Source organism: Salvelinus namaycush, chromosome 1, assembly GCF_016432855.1.
Source record: "Salvelinus namaycush isolate Seneca chromosome 1, SaNama_1.0, whole genome shotgun sequence".
NCBI lineage: Eukaryota > Metazoa > Chordata > Actinopteri > Salmoniformes > Salmonidae > Salvelinus > Salvelinus namaycush.
This window is the reverse complement of record NC_052307.1, coordinates 72,426,738-72,451,737: the sequence shown is the minus strand read 5'-3', so window position 1 is coordinate 72,451,737 and position 25,000 is coordinate 72,426,738. Positions and strand designations below refer to the sequence as shown.

General features: G+C 48.0%; 1 protein-coding gene across 6 annotated transcripts; it reads right to left on the bottom strand.

The window, feature by feature from the left end:
* Nucleotides 1–635: 635 nt before the first annotated feature.
* On the bottom strand, nt 636–21,157 carry LOC120048342 (E3 ubiquitin-protein ligase arih1). 6 transcript variants are annotated; one of them, XM_038994248.1, is made up of 14 exons: nt 20,693–21,156; nt 19,607–19,674; nt 19,065–19,209; nt 15,766–15,858; nt 15,405–15,460; nt 14,922–14,988; nt 14,580–14,686; nt 14,264–14,306; nt 9,916–9,987; nt 9,466–9,596; nt 8,840–8,903; nt 2,476–2,736; nt 1,235–1,347; nt 636–894 (listed from the first exon to the last, which is right to left on the bottom strand). In XM_038994248.1, exons 1-14 carry the CDS (start codon nt 20,966–20,968, stop codon nt 810–812), a joined length of 1,581 nt encoding a protein of 526 aa, XP_038850176.1. In that variant the 5' UTR covers nt 20,969–21,156; the 3' UTR covers nt 636–809. The 6 variants fall into 6 exon arrangements, 5 of the variants coding, with proteins under 5 accessions (XP_038850176.1, XP_038850167.1, XP_038850185.1 ...); XM_038994239.1 differs by having other exon boundaries at nt 2,476–2,772; nt 8,846–8,903; XM_038994257.1 differs by having other exon boundaries at nt 8,846–8,903; nt 20,693–21,155.
* Between the last annotated feature and the right edge of the window lie 3,843 nt (nt 21,158–25,000).

The window sequence follows — 25,000 nt, the reverse complement described above, 5'->3', positions numbered from 1 at the left end:
TCAAGAGTTTTATCGCTCGTTCAAACGGTTTCTTTCCTTGTTCTCCTGGGTGAAGCTACACAGCTTCCAAACCCTCACAAAGAAGACGTTTTCTTTTAAAGCAGGAGGGAACTCGTCTTCCACACAGCAACTATATTGAATATTAAAAAAAGAAAAAAAAAAAAGAATAAATATTTTTCAAAAACACAACAAAAAGAGAAATAAAATAAAACGTCCACACTTGCTGTTCCATGCATATGCGTTATTTACAAAATGAAAAACATGTTTCCTTTTTCTGCACTCCCGATGGTTTTTCCTGCCAACCCACATGGTTTAGCACCTTACAATCAGCAAATCAACATTCAAAAACCCTACATGTGATCTAACCACATTTAATGAACATGGCTTGAACAAATGGACTGTGTTGAACACAAACCCATGTCCCACACAAGGGTAAATACAAGGGTACTTAAAAATTAAACAAATAAAATACATCTCACTGGAAAACTGAACAGAGTGGGGGGGGGGGGGGGGGGGGGGGGGGGGGGTGATGTTACAATAGTGACCAATTGAGAAGCAGGGAGTTCTTTTTTTGTCCTCACAATCCAATCTGCTACAAACAATACTGTTGTACGATTAATGTTTGAAATATTCTACCATTTATTTTTTTTTGATATAATTTATTTAAACTTTTCCATTAAACAAAACCCAAGAGAAAAAAATACGCAATATTGGGAAGATCAGCAACAATAGCTGAAAACCAGTGCTGCCCCGTGGCATTGCATCAGCGCTCTAGTCTGTCGAGGTTTTTATTAGTAAAGAGTCTATCCTTAATCTTCTATGTATTCCCAGAGGTCCTTCTCATAGCCCTCATGCACATGCTGCAGCAGCACCCGCCGCCGACTCTCACAGTATCTGGAGGACAGGAAACAGGAAACAGTGAGGAGGAGAGGAAGGCTCATTTTAAAATCAGTCTGGTCTCATTCTGACATAATGCTGTAGCGTAGCCAACTAATCCATATTCGGCTTGACAACAGAGACAAATAGAATGAAACAAGAGACCATTTCTGATTAAATTAATCGCTGATCAATGACAGCCTCATAGTAGGCATAGTTGCCATTCAAATGTCATAGTACAAAAAGACATCTGGTATAATTTCATAGATACATTGATCCATTAAATCATCTATCCTGTTGCAGACTAACCTGTACTTCCTGTCATAATAAAGACATCTATATCATGTATTGAACTCACCTGTACTTGTCCTGTACTTTCTGTTTGATGTCCTGCAGAGAGTCCTGGGAGATGTCCCGCTCCAGATATCCAGACAGAACCTCCGTAGCATTCTCCAAGTCAGCCTGATTGTTCTAAAAGAGGACCGCTTGGGTTCAGTCACAGCATATACACTGAATGTACAAAACATTAAGAACACCTGCTCTTTCTATGACAGACTGACCAGGTGAAAGATATGATCCCTTATTGATGTCACTTGTTAAATCCACTTCAAATCAGTAGATGAAGAGGAGGACAGGTTAAAGAAGGATTTTTAAGACTTGAGACATGGATTGTGTGTGTCCAATTGAGTGTGAATGAGAAAGACTCAATATTTAAGTGCCTTTAAACAGTGTATAGTAGTAGGTGCCATGCGCACCGGTTTGAGTGCCCAACGCTGCTGGGTTTCGTACACTCAGTGTATATAGTATAGTGCCACTACTTGTCCTGATAGAACTACACAAACAGGAACTTCCCCTCATGACAACAACTGTGGAAATACAGGGTACCTTTAGAGAGGAGACCTTGACTTGTAGGTGTAGAAATACATCATGGCTGTACTGTATACAACTGTAACAACAGTTACTGGAGCAACTGAAACAAGCTAAATAGAATACTCTCACTCTCTTCCTTCTCTCTCTTTCCCCCCTCCCTTCTCTACCCTCCCTCACCTCAAAGATGACGGACTGGTTGTTCTTCAGGTAGAAGGGTTTGGGTTAGGACTATAGCTGTAAAGTTACCTCAAAGATGACGGACTGGTTGTTCTTCAGGTAGAAGGGTTTGGGTTAGGACTATAGCTGTAAAGTTACCTCAAAGATGATAGACTGGTTGTTCTTCAGGTAGAAGGGTTTGGGTTAGGACTATAGCTGTAAAGTTACCTCAAAGATGATAGACTGGTTGTTCTTCAGGTAGAAGGGTTTGGGTTAGGACTATAGCTGTAAAGTTACCTCAAAGATGATGGACTGGTTGTTCTTCAGGTAGAAGGGTTTGGGTTAGGACTATAGCTGTAAAGTTACCTCAAAGATGATAGACTGGTTGTTCTTCAGGTAGAAGGGTTTGGGTTAGGACTATAGCTGTAAAGTTACCTCAAAGATGATGGACTGGTTGTTCTTCAGGTAGAAGGGTTTGGGTTAGGACTATAGCTGTAAAGTTACCTCAAAGATGATGGACTGGTTGTTCTTCAGGTAGAAGGGTTTGGGTTAGGACTATAGCTGTAAAGTTACCTCAAAGATGATGGACTGGTTGTTCTTCTTGAGGTAGAAGGCGAAGACGTAGGTGAACATGAGTGTGGAGCGACACTGACACAGCACGTCCACGGCCTTCTTCAGGAACTGCACCTCGATCCAGGACATGTTGTGATGCTGCATCTCCTCCATCTTGGCCTTGACCCCGGCGTACAGCTTGTGCTCGAAGCGCAGCGACTGCATGTGGTTCATGTAACGGTTGCAGTAGAACAGGTACCTCTGCAGGGCTGCCCTGGACCGCTGGAGGAGGAGGAGGAGGAGGGAGAACGCCTGGCTCTTAAAATCAGAACAACAATCAAGCCTGGGAGAATATGTTTACCTTTATACATGCTCATCATCACTAGTATAACCACTACTAGCATAACAACCGCCGCCACCACTACTAGCATAACAACCGCCACCCCTACTAGCATAACAACCGCCGCCACCACTACTAGCATAACAACCGCCACCACTAGCATAACAACCGCCACCCCTACTACTAGCATAACAACCGCCACCCCTACTACTAGCATAACAACCGCCACCACTACTACTAGCATAACAACCGCCACCACCACTACTAGCATAACAACCGCCACCACTAGCATAACAACCGCCACCCCTACTACTAGCATAACAACCGCCACCACTACTACTAGCATAACAACCGCCACAACCACTACTAGCATAACAACCGCCACCACTAGCATAACAACCGCCACCACTACTACTAGCATAACAACCGCCACAACCACTACTAGCATAACAACCGCCACCACTAGCATAACAACCGCCACCACTACTACTAGCATAACAACCGCCGCCACCACTACTAGCATAACAACCGCCACCACTAGCATAACAACCGCCACCCCTACTACTAGCATAACAACCGCCACCACTACTACTAGCATAACAACCGCCACCACTACTACTAGCATAACAACCGCCACCACTAGCATAACAACCGCCACCCCTACTACTAGCATAACAACCGCCACCACTACTACTAGCATAACAACCGCCACAACCACTACTAGCATAACAACCGCCACCACTAGCATAACAACCGCCACCACTACTACTAGCATAACAACCGCCACAACCACTACTAGCATAACAACCGCCACAACCACTACTAGCATAACAACCGCCACCACTAGCATAACAACCGCCACCACTACTACTAGCATAACAACCGCCACCACCACTACTAGCATAACAACCGCCACCACCACTACTAGCATAACAACCGCCACCACCACTACTAGCATAACAACCGCCACCACCACTACTAGCATAACAACCGCCACCACCACTACTAGCATAACAACCGCCACCACTACTAGCATAACAACCGCCGCCACCAGCGTAACAACCGCCGCCACTACTAGCGTAACAACCGCCGCCACTACTAACGTAACAACCGCCGCCACTACTAGCGTAACAACCGCCGCCACTACTAGCGTAACAACCGCCGCCACTACTAGCGTAACAACCGCCGCCACTACTAGCGTAACAACCGCCACTACTAGCGTAACAACCGCCACCGCCAGCGTAACCGCCAGCGTAACCGCCACCGCCACCGCTAGCGTAACCGCCACCGCTAGCGTAACCGCCACCGCTAGCGTAACCGCCACCGCTAGCGTAACCGCCACCGCTAGCGTAACCGCCACCGCTAGCGTAACCGCCACCGCTAGCGTAACCGCCACTGCTAGCGTAACCGCCACCGCCACTGCTAGCGTAACCGCCACTGCTAGCGTAACCGCCACCGCCACTGCTAGCGTAACCGCCACTGCTAGCGTAACCGCCACCGCCACTGCTAGCGTAACCGCCACTGCTAGCGTAACCGCCACCGCTAGCGTAACCGCCACTGCTAGCGTAACCGCCACCGCCACTGCTAGCGTAACCGCCACTGCTAGCGTAACCGCCACCGCCACTGCTAGCGTAACCGCCACTGCTAGCGTAACCGCCACCGCCACTACTAGCGTAACCGCCGCCACCACCACTACTAGCGTAACCGCCGCCACCACCACTACTAGCGTAACCGCCGCCACCACCACTACTAGCGTAACCACCACCACTACTAGCGTAACCGCCACCACCACCAGTAGCGTAACAACCACCACCACTACTAGCATAACCGCCACCACTACTAGCATAACTTCACTAGCATAACCGCCACCACTACTACTAGCATAACCGCCACCGCTAATACACAATAACTAGTACACCCACCGCTAATACACAATAACTAGTACACCCACCGCTAATACACAATAACTAGTACACCCACCGCTAATACACAATAACTAGTACACCCACCGCTAATACACAATAACTAGTACACCCACCGCTAATACACAATAACGAGTACACCCACCGCTAATACACAATAATTAGTACACCCACCGCTAATACACAATAACTAGTACACAATAACTAGCACAACCGCCGCTAATACACAATAACTAGCACAACCGCCGCTAATACACAATAACTAGTACAACCACCGCTAATATACAATAACTAGTACACCCACCGCTAATACACAATAACTAGTACAACCACCGCTAATACACAATAACTAGTACAACCACCGCTAATACACAATAACTAGCACAACCGCCGCTAATACACAATAACTAGTACACCCACCGCTAATATACAATAACTAGTACACCCACCGCTAATACACAATAACTAGTACAACCACCGCTAATACACAATAACTAGTACACCCACCGCTAATACACAACTAGTACAACCACTTCTAATACACAATAACCACCCACCACTAGCAGCACACCCACCCAGCACACCCACCACTAGCAGCACAACCACCACTAGCAGTACAACCACCACTAGCAGCACACCCACCCACCACTAGCAGCACACCCACCCACCACTAGCAGCACACCCACCCACCACTAGTACACCCACACTAGCAGCACACCCACCCACCACTAGCAGCACACCCACCCAGCACACCCACCACTAGCAGCACAACCACCACTAGCAGTACAACCACCACTAGCAGCACACCCACCCACCACTAGCAGCACACCCACCCACCACTAGCAGCACACCCACCCACCACTAGTACACCCACCACTAGCAGCACACCCACACTAGCAGCACACCCACCCACCACTAGTACACACACCACTAGCAGCACACCCACCACTAGCAGCACACCCACCACTATCAGCACACCCACCCACCACTAGCAGCACACCCACCACTAGCAGCACACCCACCACTAGCAGCACACCCACCCACCCACCACTAGCAGCACACCCACCCACCCACCACTAGCAGCACACCCACCCACCACTAGCAGCACACCCACCCACCACTAGCAGCACACCCACCCACCACTAGCAGCACACCCACCCACCACTAGCAGCACACCCACCCACCACTAACAGCACACCCACCCACCACTAGCAGCACACCCACCCACCACTAGCAGCACACCCACCCACCACTAGCAGCACACCCACCCACCACTAGCAGCACACCCACCCACCACTAGCAGCACACCCACCCACCCACCACTACCAGCACACCTACCCACCCACCACTACCAGCACACCTACCCACCCACCACTACCAGCACACCTACCCACCCACCACTACCAGCACACCTACCCACCCACCACTACCAGCACACCTACCCACCCACCACTACCAGCACACCCACCCACCCACCACTACCAGCACACCCACCCACCAGCAGTACAACCACTAGAACACGATAACTAGCACAGCCAGTTTATAACTATAACCAGTTTATAATAGCAATAAGGCCCCTCGGGGGTTGAGGTATAGTGCCAATATACCACGGCTAAGGGCTGTGTCCAGGCACTCGCGTTGCGTTATGCGTATGGACAGTCCCTAGCTGTGGTATATTAGCCATATACCACACCCACTTTGGCCTTATTGCTTAAGTACACCGTCACTAGCATAGCCACCACCACACCGTCACTAGCATAGCCACCACCACACATTGTCACTAGCATAGCCACCACCACACATTGTCACTAGCATAGCCACCACCACACATTGTCACTAGCATAGCCACCACCACACATTGTCACTAGCATAGCCACCACCACACATTGTCACTAGCATAGCCACCACCACACATTGTCACTAGCATAGCCACCACCACACATTGTCACTAGCATAGCCACCACCACACATTGTCACTAGCATAGCCACCACCACACATTGTCACTAGCATAGCCACCACCACACCGTCACTAGCATAGCCACCACCACACCGTCACTAGCATAGCCACCACCACACCGTCACTAGCATAGCCACCACCACACCGTCACTAGCATAGCCCCCACCACACCGTCACTAGCATAGCCACCACCACACCGTCACTAGCATAGCCCCCACTACACCGTCACTAGCATAGCCCCCACTACACCGTCACTAGCATAGCCCCCACTACACCGTCACTAGCATAGCCCCCACTACACCGTCACTAGCATAGCCCCCACTACACCGTCACTAGCATAGCCCCCACTACACCGTCACTAGCATAGCCCCCACTACACCGTCACTAGCATAGCCCCCACTAGCATAGCCCCCACTACACCGTCACTAGCATAGCCCCCACTACACCGTCACTAGCATAGCCCCCACCACACCGTCACTAGCATAGCCCCCACCACACCGTCACTAGCATAGCCCCCACCACACCGTCACTAGCATAGCCCCCACCACACCGTCACTAGCATAGCCCCCACCACACCGTCACTAGCATAGCCCCCACTAGCATAGCCACCACTACACCGTCACTAGCATAGCCCCCACCACACCGTCACTAGCATAGCCCCCACTACACCGTCATAGCCCCCACTAGCATAGCCCCCACTACACCGTCACTAGCATAGCCCCCACTACACCGTCACTAGCATAGCCCCCACTACACCGTCACTAGCATAGCCCCCACTACACCGTCACTAGCATAGCCCCCACCACACCGTCACTAGCATAGCCCCCACCACACCGTCACTAGCATAGCCCCCACCACACCGTCACTAGCATAGCCACCACCACACCGTCACTAGCATAGCCACCACCACACCGTCACTAGCATAGCCACCACCACACCGTCACTAGCATAGCCACCACCACACCGTCACTAGCATAGCCCCCACCACACCGTCACTAGCATAGCCCCCACCACACCGTCACTAGCATAGCCCCCACTACACCGTCACTAGCATAGCCCCCACTACACCGTCACTAGCATAGCCCCCACTAGCATAGCCACCACTACTCCGTCACTAGCATAGCCCCCACTACACCGTCACTAGCATAGCCCCCACTACACCGTCACTAGCATAGCCCCCACTAGCATAGCCACCACTACACCGTCACTAGCATAGCCCCCACTACACCGTCACTAGCATAGCCCCCACTACACCGCCACTAGCATAGCCCCCACTACACCGCCACTAGAATAGCCCCCACTAGCATAGCCACCACCACACCATCACTAGCATAGCCACCACCACACCGTCACTAGCATAGCCCCCACTAGCATAGCCACCACCACACCGTCACTAGCATAGCCACCACCACACCGTCACTAGCATAGCCACCACTACACCGTCACTAGCATAGCCACCACCACACCGTCACTAGCATAGCCACCACCACACCGCCACTAGCATAGCCACCACCACACCGTCACTAGCATAGCCACCACCACACCGTCACTAGCATAGCCACCACCACACCGTCACTAGCATAGCCACCACTACACCGCCACTAGCATAGCCCCCACTACACCGTCACTAGCATAGCCACCACCACACAGTCACTAGCATAGCCACCACCACACAGTCACTAGCATAGCCACCACCACACAGTCACTAGCATAGCCACCACCACACCGTCACTAGCATAGCCCCCACTACACCGTCACTAGCATAGCCCCCACTACACCGTCACTAGCATAGCCACCACTACACCGTCACTAGCATAGCCACCACTACACCGTCACTAGCATAGCCACCACTACACCGTCACTAGCATAGCCCCCACTACACCGCCACTAGCATAGCCCCCACTACACCGCCACTAGCATAGCCCCCACTACACCGTCACTAGCATAGCCACCACTAGCATAGCCACCACCACACCGTCACTAGCATAGCCACCACTACACCGTCACTAGCATAGCCACCACTACACCGTCACTAGCATAGCCATCACGTAACTGTTGTGGGAATGAGGAAATATGTCTATCATTATACATGATGGTCAACAAAGACCAGGACTGTGTTGTGATTCTAGTCTACAGTGAGGAACACTAAAGACACCATGACTCACTGTTACCTCTTGGGCGTCCCTCGCTGCCTTGGCATCATCCTCATTGTAGCGGTTGCAGTTGTACCTACAATAAAACACAGAGCTAGTAATTAGTGAGAGGAGAAATAAAATCTAAAAACATTTTAGTCCAATATGGTTGTAGCTTCCTTCCTTATTACAGCAACAACAAAGACCGACAGCAACCGGAGGGATGCCAGTTCAAAGAAAATCTGTCCGGAAGTGAGCTATTAACAGGAGAGCAACAAATCCTAGATGCCTTCACCTGCCGTTGAGGCCTTGATCAAGGCACCTAACCCCCCCCCCCCCCCCCACCTCAACAACAACTGCTCCACGGGTGCCCAAGTAAGGCAGCCCCCCCCCCACTCCAACCTGTATGTGTCTTTCGGAGGTGTTGGGATAAAGCGGAAGGACAATAAAGGAATCTAAAAAGGGATACTTCTGAATGTTGGCAGTGAGGTCATTTATCAACTTCCCCAGAGGCAGATGAACTCGCCGATAGAGGTAGTTTCACGAGCCAATGCTAACTAGCATTAGCACAATGACTGCAAGTCTATGGGTATCTACTAGCATGCTAGTAGATACTTCCAGTAAAATAGTACTAGTCAGTAGGAGGTAGATCCACCCACCAGGCAGAGCCGTGTGGTTCCCAGGGCCCCAGGCAGACCCAGCAGAACTCTGCCTTGCAGCTCTGGTTCCGACACACCATGTGGTTGCAGCCGCCGTCCTTCTCAATGGTCACGTGGCATTTGGGGCACTCCTGAGGGATAGATGGCCAAGCAGAGAGGGGCTCAGTAACAGTCCATCATTCACACAGCAGCAGCAGCACTATAGAGCAACATATAAGAGCCAGTTTCCCTGACACAGATTAAGTTTAGAATATCCACTGAGAATTATTTTTAGTCCAGGAATAGGGCTGTAATCTGTGTCTGTGGGGAAACCAGTCCTAAAAAACTTAGAGATACTCAAAACACAAATCTACCTGGTTTCGTGGAGGGACTAGCAAGTGATATAGCTAGTTTCTGGACCTCCATAAAAACAGACCATGATTGTGTTTAGAGGTAAGCCTGTTTAAATACCCTTGTATTGGCTGCGATCCAGTTGGACGTCTCGCTGTCATCGTCACACTTCTTGATCCATTTCCTCAACCACTGAAAGGTTCAACACGGGAAAAAGATATTCAATACAACAAGTTCAAAGTCAACAATCTTTGTTTGATAATGTAACTATATTACAGGAAGTATAACTATGTTAATCTCAGGGGACCTCTATCCCCAAGTACACTTTACCATTAACCATAAATGTGTAGACTAGGGCCCAGTCTAGAACCAACCCATTGTCACTAGTGGAGATCTGAAAGGATAAGCAATATGGTGACAATTCTACCTATCCTGTCAGGGGACAAGGTGAAGCCACCACCACCTATCCCGTCAGGGGACAAGGTGAAGCCACCACCACCTATCCTGTCAGGGGACAAGGTGAAGCAGCCACCACCTATCAAGGTGAAGCCACCACCACCTATCCTGTCAGGGGACAAGGTGAAGCAGCCACCACCGATCCCGTCAGGGGACAAGGTGAAGCAGCCACCACCGATCCCGTCAGGGGACAAGGTGAAGCAGCCACCACCGATCCCGTCAGGGGACAAGGTGAAGCAGCCACCACCGATCCCGTCAGGGGACAAGGTGAAGCAGCCACCACCGATCCCGTCAGGGGACAAGGTGAAGCCACCACCACCTATCCTGTCAGGGGACAAGGTGAAGCAGCCACCACCTATCAAGGTGAAGCCACCACCACCTATCCTGTCAGGGGACAAGGTGAAGCAGCCACCACCTATCAAGGTGAAGCCACCACCACCTATCCTGTCAGGGGACAAGGTGAAGCAGCCACCACCTATCAAGGTGAAGCCACCACCACCTATCCTGTCAGGGGACAAGGTGAAGCAGCCACCACCTATCCTGTCAGGGGACAAGGTGAAGCTACCACCACCTATCACGGTTGAAGCAGCCACCACCTATCCCGTTAGGGGACAAGGTGAAGCAGCCACCACCTATCCCGTCAGGGGACAAGGTGAAGCAGCCACCACCTATCCCGTCAGGGGACAAGGTGAAGCAGCCACCACCTATCCCGTCAAGGGACAAGGTGAAGCAGCCACCACCTATCCCATCAGGGGACAAGGTGAAGCAGCCACCGCCTATCCCGTCAGGGGACAAGGTGAAGCTGCCACCACCTATCCCGTCAGGGGACAAGGTGAAGCAGCCACCACCGATCCCGTCAGGGGACAAGGTGAAGCAGCCACCACCTATCCCGTCAGGGGACAAGGTGAAGCCACCACCACCTATCCTGTCAGGGGACAAGGTGAAGCAGCCACCACCTATCAAGGTGAAGCCACCACCACCTATCCTGTCAGGGGACAAGGTGAAGCAGCCACCACCTATCAAGGTGAAGCCACCACCACCTATCCTGTCAGGGGACAAGGTGAAGCAGCCACCACCTATCCTGTCAGGGGACAAGGTGAAGCTACCACCACCTATCACGGTTGAAGCAGGCACCACCTATCCCGTCAGGGGACAAGGTGAAGCAGCCACCACCTATCCCGTCAGGGGACAAGGTGAAGCTGCCACCACCTATCCCGTCAGGGGACAAGGTGAAGCAGCCACCACCTATCCCGTCAAGGGACAAGGTGAAGCAGCCACCACCTATCCCGTCAGGGGACAAGGTGAAGCAGCCACCGCCTATCCCGTCAGGGGACAAGGTGAAGCAGCCACCGCCCATCCCGTCAGGGGACAAGGTGAAGCTACCACCACCACCACCTATCCCGTCAGGGGACAAGGTGAAGCTACCACCACCACCACCTATCCCGTCAGGGGACAAGGTGAAGCTACCACCACCACCACCTATCCCGTCAGGGGACAAGGTGAAGCTACCACCACCACCACCTATCCCGTCAGGGGACAAGGTGAAGCTACCACCACCTATCCCGTCAGGGGACAAGGTGAAGCTACCACCACCACCACCTATCCCGTCAGGGGACAAGGTGAAGCTACCACCACCTATCCCGTCAGGGGACAAGGTGAAGCAGCCACCACCTATCCCGTCAGGGGACAAGGTGAAGCAGCCACCACCTATCCCGTCAGGGGACAAGGTGAAGCAGCCACCACCTATCCCGTCAGGGGACAAGGTGAAGCAGCCACCACCTATCCCGTTAGGGGACAAGGTGAAGCAGCCACCACCTATCCCGTCAGGGGACAAGGTGAAGCAGCCACCACCTATCCCGTCAGGGGACAAGGTGAAGCAGCCACCACCTATCCCGTCAGGGGACAAGGTGAAGCAGCCACCGCCTATCCTGTCAGGGGACAAGGTGAAGCAGCCACCACCTATCCCGTCAGGGGACAAGGTGAAGCTACCACCACCACCACCTATCCCGTCAGGGGACAAGGTGAAGCTACCACCACCACCACCTATCCCGTCAGGGGACAAGGTGAAGCTACCACCACCACCACCTATCCCGTCAGGGGACAAGGTGAAGCTACCACCACCACCACCTATCCCGTCAGGGGACAAGGTGAAGCAGCCACCACCTATCCCGTCAAGGGACAAGGTGAAGCAGCCACCACCTATCCCGTCAGGGGACAAGGTGAAGCAGCCACCGCCTATCCCGTCAGGGGACAAGGTGAAGCAGCCACCGCCCATCCCGTCAGGGGACAAGGTGAAGCTACCACCACCACCACCTATCCCGTCAGGGGACAAGGTGAAGCTACCACCACCACCACCTATCCCGTCAGGGGACAAGGTGAAGCTACCACCACCACCACCTATCCCGTCAGGGGACAAGGTGAAGCTACCACCACCACCACCTATCCCGTCAGGGGACAAGGTGAAGCTACCACCACCTATCCCGTCAGGGGACAAGGTGAAGCTACCACCACCACCACCTATCCCGTCAGGGGACAAGGTGAAGCAGCCACCACCTATCCCGTCAGGGGACAAGGTGAAGCAGCCACCACCTATCCCGTCAGGGGACAAGGTGAAGCAGCCACCACCTATCCCGTCAGGGGACAAGGTGAAGCAGCCACCACCTATCCCGTCAGGGGACAAGGTGAAGCAGCCACCACCTATCCCGTTAGGGGACAAGGTGAAGCAGCCACCACCTATCCCGTCAGGGGACAAGGTGAAGCAGCCACCACCTATCCCGTCAGGGGACAAGGTGAAGCAGCCACCACCTATCCCGTCAGGGGACAAGGTGAAGCAGCCACCGCCTATCCTGTCAGGGGACAAGGTGAAGCAGCCACCACCTATCCTGTCAGGGGACAAGGTGAAGCTACCACCACCACCACCTATCCCGTCAGGGGACAAGGTGAAGCTACCACCACCACCACCTATCCCGTCAGGGGACAAGGTGAAGCTACCACCACCACCACCTATCCCGTCAGGGGACAAGGTGAAGCTACCACCACCACCACCTATCCCGTCAGGGGACAAGGTGAAGCTACCACCACCTATCCCGTCAGGGGACAAGGTGAAGCTACCACCACCACCACCTATCCCGTCAGGGGACAAGGTGAAGCTACCACCACCTATCCCGTCAGGGGACAAGGTGAAGCAGCCACCACCTATCCCGTCAGGGGACAAGGTGAAGCAGCCACCACCTATCCCGTCAGGGGACAAGGTGAAGCAGCCACCACCTATCCCGTCAGGGGACAAGGTGAAGCAGCCACCACCTATCCCGTCAGGGGACAAGGTGAAGCAGCCACCACCTATCCCGTCAGGGGACAAGGTGAAGCAGCCACCACCTATCCCGTCAGGGGACAAGGTGAAGCAGCCACCACCTATCCCGTCAGGGGACAAGGTGAAGCAGCCACCACCTATCCCGTCAGGGGACAAGGTGAAGCAGCCACCACCTATCCTGTCAGGGGACAAGGTGAAGCAGCCACCACCTATCCTGTCAGGGGACAAGGTGAAGCAGCCACCACCTATCCCGTCAGGGGACAAGGTGAAGCAGCCACCACCACCTATCCCGTCAGGGGACAAGGTGAAGCAGCCACCACCACCTATCCCGTCAGGGGACAAGGTGAAGCAGCCACCACCACCTATCCCGTCAGGGGACAAGGTGAAGCAGCCACCACCACCTATCCCGTCAGGGGACAAGGTGAAGCAGCCACCACCTATCCCGTCAGGGGCAAGGTGAAGCAGCCACCACCTATCCCGTCAGGGGCAAGGTGAAGCAGCCACCACCTATCCCGTTAGGGGACAAGGTGAAGCAGCCACCACCTATCCCGTCAGGTGAAGCAGCCACCACCTATCCTGTCAGATCTACAGTACATGAAATGTATATGGGGTAAGGGTTAGAGTTTTTTTGTGGACTGGGTCTGACCACTATTACATTACCACTGACAGGGAGGGTTGAATTTAGACTCAGTTGTGACATACCTTACACTTGACGGGATCATGCCAGTTCTCACCACAATTGAAGCTGCAATGATTGGATAGAAATAAAGATCCACATGTAACCAAAAAAAAATCTATGCTTTTTTTAGGATTCCATTTGTGTGACAACTGCAAGAGATATCACCATGCGTTTTGAGAGATGTTGGTTACAATCCTTTTACAGTGTGTTAATAAATCAAGACTTCTCTGTGTGAGTATTAGTGGTAGATGGTCCTTTTTACATGCCAGAGAACGTGTATGATGTACAAAACAAAACCAATAAGCAGGGAATGTAAGTCCTAGTATGGCTGTCTCTTACCAGAACTGCCGGCCACATGTGCATCTCACAGGCTTAGCATCTGGGTACTGGACTTTGACTACATGATGGCAGTCTGGCGCCGGGCACCATTTTAACAGTCGATTGCACTGAGGACGAGAGGACAGGAGCATAAGAAGAGGGGATACAAGCAGAAGGAATACATGCCAATCCTCTTCTCCCAAACAAGCAAGATTATCTAACATCTGAAGAACAGATTAAATATTCTCACAGTGGGTCTTTCATGGATAATTACTACATTGTATTTTAGAGTACAGGTTATAAAACACAGTTGCTGTATATATATATATATATATAATCAATAAAGAACATGACACATCTTACCTCTACAAAACTATTGGTAATCAAGTGTTGGTACTTCAACTTCACCTTGGACTCTGTGATCAGTCTCCTACAGGAAAATCATTTGGTTTATAGAAATGCTAATTAAATATAGTGGATTTGAACAAATACAAAAAAAATGTGATTTATAAACTCATCTGCTAGTCTACATCTCCAACTCTCACAGAACAAGCAGCGTGTAGAGCAAGCGTGTATGTAATGCTGAAACGTAATAATAATAAATTAAAGGCTTTACTGTCACAGAGCGGATAGATGCAGTGAAATGTGTTGTTTTACAGGGTCAGACATAGTAGTAAGGAGCCCCTGGAGCAAATCAGGGTTACGTGTCTTGCTCAAGGGCACAGACAGATTGTTCATCTTGACGGCGCGGGTATTCGAACGAGCAACCTTTCAGTTACTGTCCTAATGCGCTAACCGCTAGTCTACCTGCTGTGGAATGTAAAGCGACAGTGACGTAACACTTACATGACTGTGTTGTCGTCCACCAATATATCACAGCTGTGAGCAGGGCAGGAAATTGTCTTTTTTTTTTTTTAAGAAAGAGAAAGGAAACATGGTGAGATTTTTCACATCTCAACAAAAGCCCAATGAGTCAGAGTAAGAGTTTACAGTCCATGGTAACGATACATACATACATACCTGCTGTGTGTATGAATGTATGTATGAATAAGCCAAAGGTCATTATTTTAACGTTTTGTCTGTGCTATTGCATTGCTTTCTTCTTGACTACTTCCTGCTGACCTCTTGCCAGGCCCCGCCCACCAAGGGTTTCTTACCGTAAGGGTCTTTGCCTGGTTAAACAAAAAGGTGTTTTTGTGATGCTCACCTGTCCCATCCCCTCCTCGATGATTTTGGTAGTCAAGTAGTCCCCCCAACACTGCATGCAGAACTTGTGTCCACACTCCAGGCCAGTGAAGTACTGTTGGAGATGAAGATTTAGTCAAAGAGGCTAAGGGCTATGGGTTAGTGGGTAAGAGGCTAGGGGGTAATGGTTATAGGCTAGGGGGTAAGGGTTAGAGGCTTAGGGGTATGGGTTAGAGGCTAGGGGGTATGGGTTAGTGGGTTAGAGGCTAGGGGGTATGGGTTAGAGGCTAAGGGGTATGGGTTAGAGGCTAAGGGGTATGGGTTAGAGGCTAAGGGGTATGGGTTAGAGGGTTAGAGGCTAACGGGTATGGGTTAGAGGCTAACGGGTATGGGTTAGAGGCTAGGGGGTATGGGTTAGAGGCTAGGGGGTAAGGGTTCGTGGGTAAGAGGCTAGGGGGTACGGGTTAGAGGCTAACGGGTATGGGTTAGAGGCTAGGGGGTATGGGTTAGAGGCTAGGGGGTAAGGGTTCGTGGGTAAGAGGCTAGGGGGTACGGGTTAGAGGCTAAGGGGTATGGGTTAGAGGCTAAGGGGTATGGGTTAGAGGCTAGGGGGTAAGGGTTCGTGGGTAAGAGGCTAGGGGGTACGGGTTAGAGGCTAGGAGGTATGGGTTAGAGGCTAGGAGGTATGGGTTAGAGGCTAAGGGGTAAGGGTTAGAGGCTAAGGGGTAAGGGTTAGAGGCTAAGGGGTAAGGGTTAGAGGCTAAGGGTTAGAGGCTAGGGGGTATGGGTTAGAGGCTAGGGGGTATGGGTTAGAGGCTAGGGGGTATGGGTTAGAGGCTAGGGGGTATGGGTTAGAGGCTAGGGGGTATGGGTTAGAGGCTAGGGGGTATGGGTTAGAGGCTAGGGGGTGTCTCCTTTCATAATACTGACTGACTGAGTTTGGGTAGTTCAGCTAGAAGATCTGAAATCTGGGGAAATCTATACAGTTACATATCACAATATTATATCGATACTTTGACTATATAGATATATTTTTTTTGCTAGGTAGTGTTAGCTCGAGCTAATCGGCTGTACCTGCACCAAATCTCAGGTATTTTTCATCCTATAGCTAGTTTATTTTTAAAATAGTGAGCCAACACGTTTTCAGCACTTTATTTCTATGACTGATCAAAACTAGTTTTCTCCTGGGCTCTTCCCTCTGTAGCAGACATATAGTGTGTAATGTGTTAATATGAAATAGCAGTATTGAATCGCAATACATATCGTATCAGTATGGTGATATTGTATCGTGATATTGTATCGTGATACATATCGTATCAGTATGGTGATATTGTATCGTGATACATATCGTATCAGTATGGTGATATTGTATCGTGATACATATCGTATCAGTATGGTGATATTGTATCATGATACATATCGTATCAGTATGGTGATATTGTATCATAATACATATCGTATCGGTGATATTGTATCGTAATACATATCGTATCAGTATCGTGATACATATCGTATCGGTGATATTGTATCGTGATACATATCGTATCGGTGATATTGTATCGTAATACATATCGTATCGGTGATATTGTATCGTAATACATATCGTATCGGTGATATTGTATCGTAATACATATCGTATCGGTGATATTGTATCGTGATACATATCGTATCAGTATGGTGATATTGTACCGTGATACATATCGTATCGGCATGGTGATATTGTATCGTGATACATATCGTATCGGTATGGTGATATTGTACCGTGATACATATCGTATCGGTATGGTGATATTGTACCGTGATACATATCGTATCGGTATGGTGATATTGTACCGTGATACATATCGTATCGGTATGGTGATATTGTATCGTGATACATATCGTATCGGCATGGTGATATTGTATCGTGATACATATCGTATCAGTATGGTGATATTGTATCGTGATACATATCGTATCAGTATGGTGATATTGTATCGTGATACATATCGTATCAGTATGGTGATATTGTATCATAATACATATCGTATCGGTGATATTGTATCGTAATACATATCGTATCAGTATGGTGATATTGTATCGTGATACATATCGTATCAGTATGGTGATATTGTATCGTGATACATATCGTATCAGTATGGCGATATTGTATCGTAATACATATCGTATCAGTATGGTGATATTGTATGGTGATACATATCGTATCAGTATGGTGATATTGTATCGTGATACATATCGTATCAGTATGGTGATATTGTATCGTGATACATATCGTATCAGTATGGTGATATTGTATCGTAATACATACCGTATCAGTATGGTGATATTGTATTGTGATACATACCGTATCAGTATGGTGATATTGTATTGTGATACATACCGTATCAGTATGGTGATATTGTATTGTGATACATACCGTATCAGTATGGTGATATTGTATTGTGATACATACCGTATCAGTATGGTGATATTGTATCGTGATACATATCGTATCAGTATGGTGATATTGTATTGTGATACATACCGTATCAGTATGGTGATATTGTATTGTGATACATACCGTATCAGTATGGTGATATTGTATTGTGATACATACCGTATCAGTATGGTGATATTGTATTGTGATACATACCGTATCAGTATGGTGATATTGTATCGTGATACATACCGTATCAGTATGGTGATATTGTATCGTGATACATATCGTATCAGTATGGTGATACATATCGTATCAGTATGGTGATATTGTATCGTGAGGTCCCTGGCAATTCCAGCCCTATCATGTCCTAATCTTTTCACATCTACACTAGTGCCTAGTAGCTAGAGGTAGGGGCTAGGAGTTAAGTGTTTCCCTTCATGTCTAGGGGTTGTGTCTTTCCCTTCAGAGTAGGCTACTGACCGAGTTTGGGTAGTTCAGGTAGGAGATCTGACTTGGCATGTCCTGATCCTTTCAGATGTACACTACGGCCTAGTGGATAGGGAGTTGTGCATCTCTCCCTTCAGAGTAGGGCACTGACTGAGTTCGGGTAGTTCAGAGCTACACTACTAGAGTCTGAGGGTAGACGATAGGGTGCAGGGTAGGAAATAGGGTGCAGGGTAGGAAATAGGGTTCAGAATAGGGTTCTGACCGAGTTCGGGTAGTTCAGAGCTACACTACCAGAGTCTGAGGGTAGACGATAGGGTGCAGGGTAGCGGCTAGGGTTCAGGGTAAGGGACAGGGTTCAGGGTAAGGGACAGGGTTCAGGGTAAGGGACAGGGTTCAGGGTAAGGGACAGGGTTCAGGGTAAGGGTTCAGGGTAAGGGACAGGGTAAGGTACTGACCGTGTTTGGGTAGTTCAGGTAGCAGATCTGACAGGGAAGATCCTGAGCAGAGGACCTCGTGTTCATCAGCCGTGTCCTCGACTTCTTACTGGGGTTGATGACATGGCATTCCGAGAACAATTTGTCAAGGTTCCCATCAAAATATCTAGTGAGAGAAGACATGTCATCAGTGTATTATTCACTAGAATAGGGTCTTCAGGTCATGCTATAACAAATGGTTACATAGAAAGGCAATAAGTCATAGCCAAACTAGAGCACCAAGACAAAGGCGAAACCTGTGCCAGATCTCGGGACTTTTAACTATTGGACATAGCGCAAATTGAGCATTAAAAAGGGTCTGCAGTGAAATTGGTAAACAGACAATTGATTTGATCAATTCAATTTCCTTGTGTAATGCTGTCTATTCATATTTAATACCAGACCATGGACATTCAACAGACCACCTAACTAACACAATGATGGCACTAATAGAGCCAAGAAGATGACACTGTTTTACAATGAGTTTTACAACAAATCATACAAGAGCCAATGTCACGACTAACCTTTCCATCAGTTTCTCTTTGTCCCAATTGAAGTGACTAAGAAGTATTCTTGTTATCGTTGCAGGGTTCTAGAGAAGAGTAGCAAAAATTAGGAGGCAAAATACACATTTATATTGCCTCCGGAAGCTTCATAGCTTTTAAAAGACAGCCACTTAACTAGCTAGCTATTTAGCATTGGATTAGAATACACTAAACGGTAACTAGCAGTACGGTCATGTCAGTTACACGACAAATACGTTCTAGGCTATTATTGTTCAAAATGTGTCTAATAATAGGATTCATAAAAATCTGCAATTCATTGCAGACAAACTCACTGGCTGACAGAAGTGGGAATCAAGGTTCGGCCATGTTGTTTCAGGCGCACAGGCCTCAAAATCAGACACAGTGGAAAGTAAGATAGCTAGCTAGCTAGGTGGCTAGCTATAATCCAGGTGACACTATGGACATAGGGGGCTGATAGGATTTCACGCAAGCTAGATAGCTCAGTAACGTTAGCTACTTCGCCATTTTGGTGCCATAAAAGAAGACACATACGTTGATGACAGTGTTGTAATAGCTACGTTGTAGCTAACAGGGGAATGACAAAGATGACTAGCCAAACTAGCTAGGTTTTCTGGCTGGGTTTAACAGTTATTTTTACTAAATCTTACTGTAGCTAGTTGGGTCAGCATCTTGGCAGAACTGACAACTCACTTATCTCGCTGAGCCAGGCGCACTAGTCTTTCAAGAGACATAACGTTACGTTATTGGTTCGTTAGCTAACGTTAGTTGACTAAACTAAAGTTGGCAGCTTCCCTAGACAGATAACGTTAATTTAGCTAGCTGGTTAACTACAGTAGTAGTTTGTTGAAATTGAAGTCTGAGTAACTTAGTTACAGTACCTGAACTAAGGTAACGTTACTAACGTTAGTTTGTAACTAGCTAGGTAACGTTAGCTAGCAAACAAGCTAACATGCGTTGAGACTTACCGTTACCTACGATTGTTTGTTGTGGGCAGTAAACTAACTTGGTAACTAATTAGCTGTTTACGTTTTACAATTTGCGGCCTACCGAGACCCAACATCCTCGGCCTTTCCTTCACCTCACCTGGATGACATCATTGACCTCCCTGATACACTCGATCATATGCTGAAGGATCTGTTCAGCAGTCAGAACCTCGAACCGATAGTCCTCCTCGTCTTGACCGGGCCCTAGGCCACTGCCCCCGGTCTCCCCACATTCATCTCGCTCTCCACCGGCCACAACAGGATCATCCAACTCCACTTCCAGGGTGTCGTCTTCGGGATCCTCCTCAGCGCTGTCTTCGCTGCATTCCTCTTCCTCCTCGTCGAATTCATAATTGTACCCTTCGTCTGAGTCCATTACTCGGTTAACTTGATATTGTGACAAGGTATGACACCAAACGCTAGATACGAGGATGTGTACAGGCCGCAACGAAACAAGAGACGAAATATTTCGAAAGAGAAAAAAATATTTCCGGAGAGAGAGAGTAGCTAGCTACAACAACATGAGCGCAGCTGCCGCTGGACCAACAAAGAGATGCGGCGTCATACGGACCGACGCGTTACGTCACGTCAAATAAGGACGAGCAGGATATGTACGAACACTTCAAGCTCATCAAGATCACTGTTATTTATTTGTTGAAGACAGCATGGAATGTTTTAACAAATTATTATACTTTATCATAAAAATATAAGGCTGCCATTCACCGTTGTGTATTCCCCGTTGTGTTTTTCTCTTTCTGAATTTGACCTTCTTTAAATGAGCCTAATCCTTCATGATAAATAATTCAACAAACATTGGTTATTTATATTCCTGTGTAGGACATTGTGTACTATGGACACAAGAATCCTATGGCCACATTACGCCAAAAAATACATTATTGGCATACCCATTACAACCAATGAATACATTGTCGTTTTAATACATTATTTTAGTTTTGTATCATATTGTAATGTTGTAGCCATTATATCATATGTAAGTGCATGAGAAAACATTATATAGGGCCTGTTTATAATTACAACTGGTGAGTCTTGCAAACAGAGTGAGCGTGTATGTAGACACTTTACCACTAGATGACAGCACAGAGTTAAATTTAAAACTTTTGACCTGCGTTGGATTTATTTTAGTGTGACTGGCAGCAATCCGCCCCATAGCCTATGGCTGAGGGCGTAGTGTTGCGGTAATGTTATAGAACACAAGTAGGCTAATCTAATTTAGCAAGTATTCATTTTGAAAGTATATTGCAATAATCGTATATGTAGTCTTCAAATTATTTAAACTCCTTTACTGTTTAGCAAAATGTGGAATGACTAGGCATATTTAATTCACATACATCACCTTTGAGTATATCTGTTTTCAAAAACTTTTACACATCCTCACAGGCCTCTGTGAATTGAGGCATATTGTGTGTTTCAGGTTTTGTGGTCACCGTTTTTTATGATTCTATCTTATTGAAAAGCATACACATACCACAATAAAAGGACGAAATAATTACTAGACAAAAGAGTCTTTGAGCCAACACATTATATGTTGAGGAATGGTAGTTGAAAGCAGAATGGAGTGGCCTTATATGTTGAGGAATGGTAGATGAAAGCAGAATGGAGTGGCCTTATATGTTGAGGAATGGTAGATGAAAGCAGAATGGAGTGGCCTTATATGTTGAGGAATGGTAGATGAAAGCAGAATGGAGTGGCCTTATATGTTGAGGAATGGTAGATGAAAGCAGAATGGAGTGGCCTTATATGTTGAGGAATGGTAGTTGAAAGCAGAATGGAGTGGCCTTATATGTTGAGGAATGGTAGATGAAAGCAGAATGGAGTGGCCTTATATGTTGAGGAATGGTAGATGAAAGCAGAATGGAGTGGCCTTATATGTTGAGGAATGGTAGATGAAAGCAGAATGGAGTGGCCTTATATGTTGAGGAATGGTAGATGAAAGCAGAATGGAGTGGCCTTATATGTTGAGGAATGGTAGATGAAAGCAGAATGGAGTGGCCTTATATGTTGAGGAATGGTAGTTGAAAGCAGAATGGAGTGGCCTTATATGTTGAGGAATGGTAGATGAAAGCAGAATGGAGTGGCCTTATATGCTGAGGAATGGTAGTTTAAAGCAGAATGGAGTGGCCTTATATGTTGAGGAATGGTAGATGAAAGCAGAATGGAGTGGCCTTATATGTTGAGGAATGGTAGATGAAAGCAGAATGGAGTGGCCTTATATGTTGAGGAATGGTAGATGAAAGCAGAATGGAGTGGCCTTATATGTTGAGGAATGGTAGATGAAAGCAGAATGGAGTGGCCTTATATGTTGAGGAATGGTAGTTTAAAGCAGAATGGAGTGGCCTTATATGTTGAGGAATGGTAGATGAAAGCAGAATGGAGTGGCCTTATATGTTGAGGAATGGTAGATGAAAGCAGAATGGAGTGGCCTTATATGTTGAGGAATGGTAGATGAAAGCAGAATGGAGTGGCCTGGGTCTCTTGTACTCCACATTTGTTTTCGGAGCCGTGTGACTGATAGCTGCTTGATTTCGTATTCATTGTTTGTAGTATTATTTCCCAATGCTGGTTGCAATCCCTCAACTACAATTGTAAACTGAATCTTTCCACTGTATAAATCATCTGCTGTTACAAAAATAGCCTTTGCTGTGATGGCACACTATCTGGAGCAGGTGCTCTTTTGTTTGGTGCGAATACAGTTTGTTTTCATGCTGTCGAAAAAGAAAACCCAAAGCAATAATCACTGCATTATCTCCCATTGTAACAGTCAACAGTAGTTAACCCGAGGGTCTTAGAGATTTAGAGACTTTATGGAACAGATGTCCATGGTGTGATCTTTATGGATAGTGCTGCTAAATATCTGTTGCAACCTGTTGAGGCAACCAAACAGAAGCGATTGCAACATTCTGATAGATTTTTTAACTAATTGGTCCTTTGACTAATCAGATTATTTATTTTGCCCATAATTGGGCAAAATATCAGAATTGGGCTGCCTGTGTAAACACAGCCCAAGTAGACGAATTCTGTATTCTCTTATTAAAGAGAGTGGACATTTCTCTTACAATGCCCGTCAGCTGAGGGAAAAAATATGATATTTTGTCATTTTGCAGATTACAATAAAATCTAGTTTGGTAAAGCAACCCGATTGGGTAACAAAAAAAATGGATAGCGAATGTGTATGTAGATTTCCAGTTGGGTGTAGGAGGATGAGCTCATAGCAATGGTACAGTACAGGGAAATACCTTTTACCTTGTCTCTGTGCTCTTGTGATTACATGAGACAGGAGCAGGTTTAATGTGATACACCTTTAATGTGCCTCACAGCAATCCCCTGATCTGAGCCAGACCAGACAGAGCCTGATCAGATCCTGTTAAAGCATGAACTGAACTTTCCTCCTAACACAACAACACATCACTAACCGCTCAGTCTCAGTCTCAACACAAGCACTTCATTTGAAAAAAAAAAGGGATTGTAACAAAAATATTATACGGCTATTTTTTTTGGGGGGGATAAACACAGTGTATCCCCTGCTAGGATGCCAGCCCCCCAAGGTGAACACATGCAAACACACACATCCCTCTGTGCACCGGCAGAGATACTCTATCTGTGAGATCCAGGGGGGTGGCAGTGAGGGGGACATACAAGTGCCACGTTACACTGGTCCTTTGAGCCGGGAGGACTGGGGGACAATGGTGCTGTTAACACTGCTGACTGGGACCTTTAGGCCTTCTGAAACTTTAATGTGATTTGGTGAGCGACCTACCGCTCGCCGAGGTCAGAGATGAACCCGGGCCCCGGCAACATCCCGGGGTTGCCGTGTGTCGTTGCCGCTGTAACCAGACACCGGCCCGGCGATGGGGGCAGAGGGGGAATCGGGTGCCGGCTCGTCTTTGTCCCCTGTGGCATGGATAATGACCCGTCTGTCCTCACCGGGGGCATAGAGAGATGGGACTCAGTGTCTCAGGTAAAAAGAGCACAGGTTACCAATCTGATTTATACAAGGCAGGACAGTGACCTGATCTCAGGCAGAGGAGACTGTTTTTGAATCATTTATACTCTGTGTTTTTCCTTCCTGTGGGTTTTGCCTCAGCTCGGCACCATACAGAACTCTAGCCTATTCCTATCTAGTACTCAGGAGAGTTGTTGCTCTCTGTCTGTATCTTATCAGGGGTACATGATATAGATAGTGGGTTTCTGTGCTGATTTCCTTGTAATGAAGAATCTTTCGATCAATCGATTACATTTATTTCTAAATAAACTTAGCTCAAACCTGAAAGAGACACCTTTCGATGAGTGTGCCTTCCTTGATAATCTATGATCAGTCACCTATAAAAACTCTTCCATTATGTTTTGGCCACCTTGACAAAAGAGTGTATTTAAGTGAAGTTCCAATCAT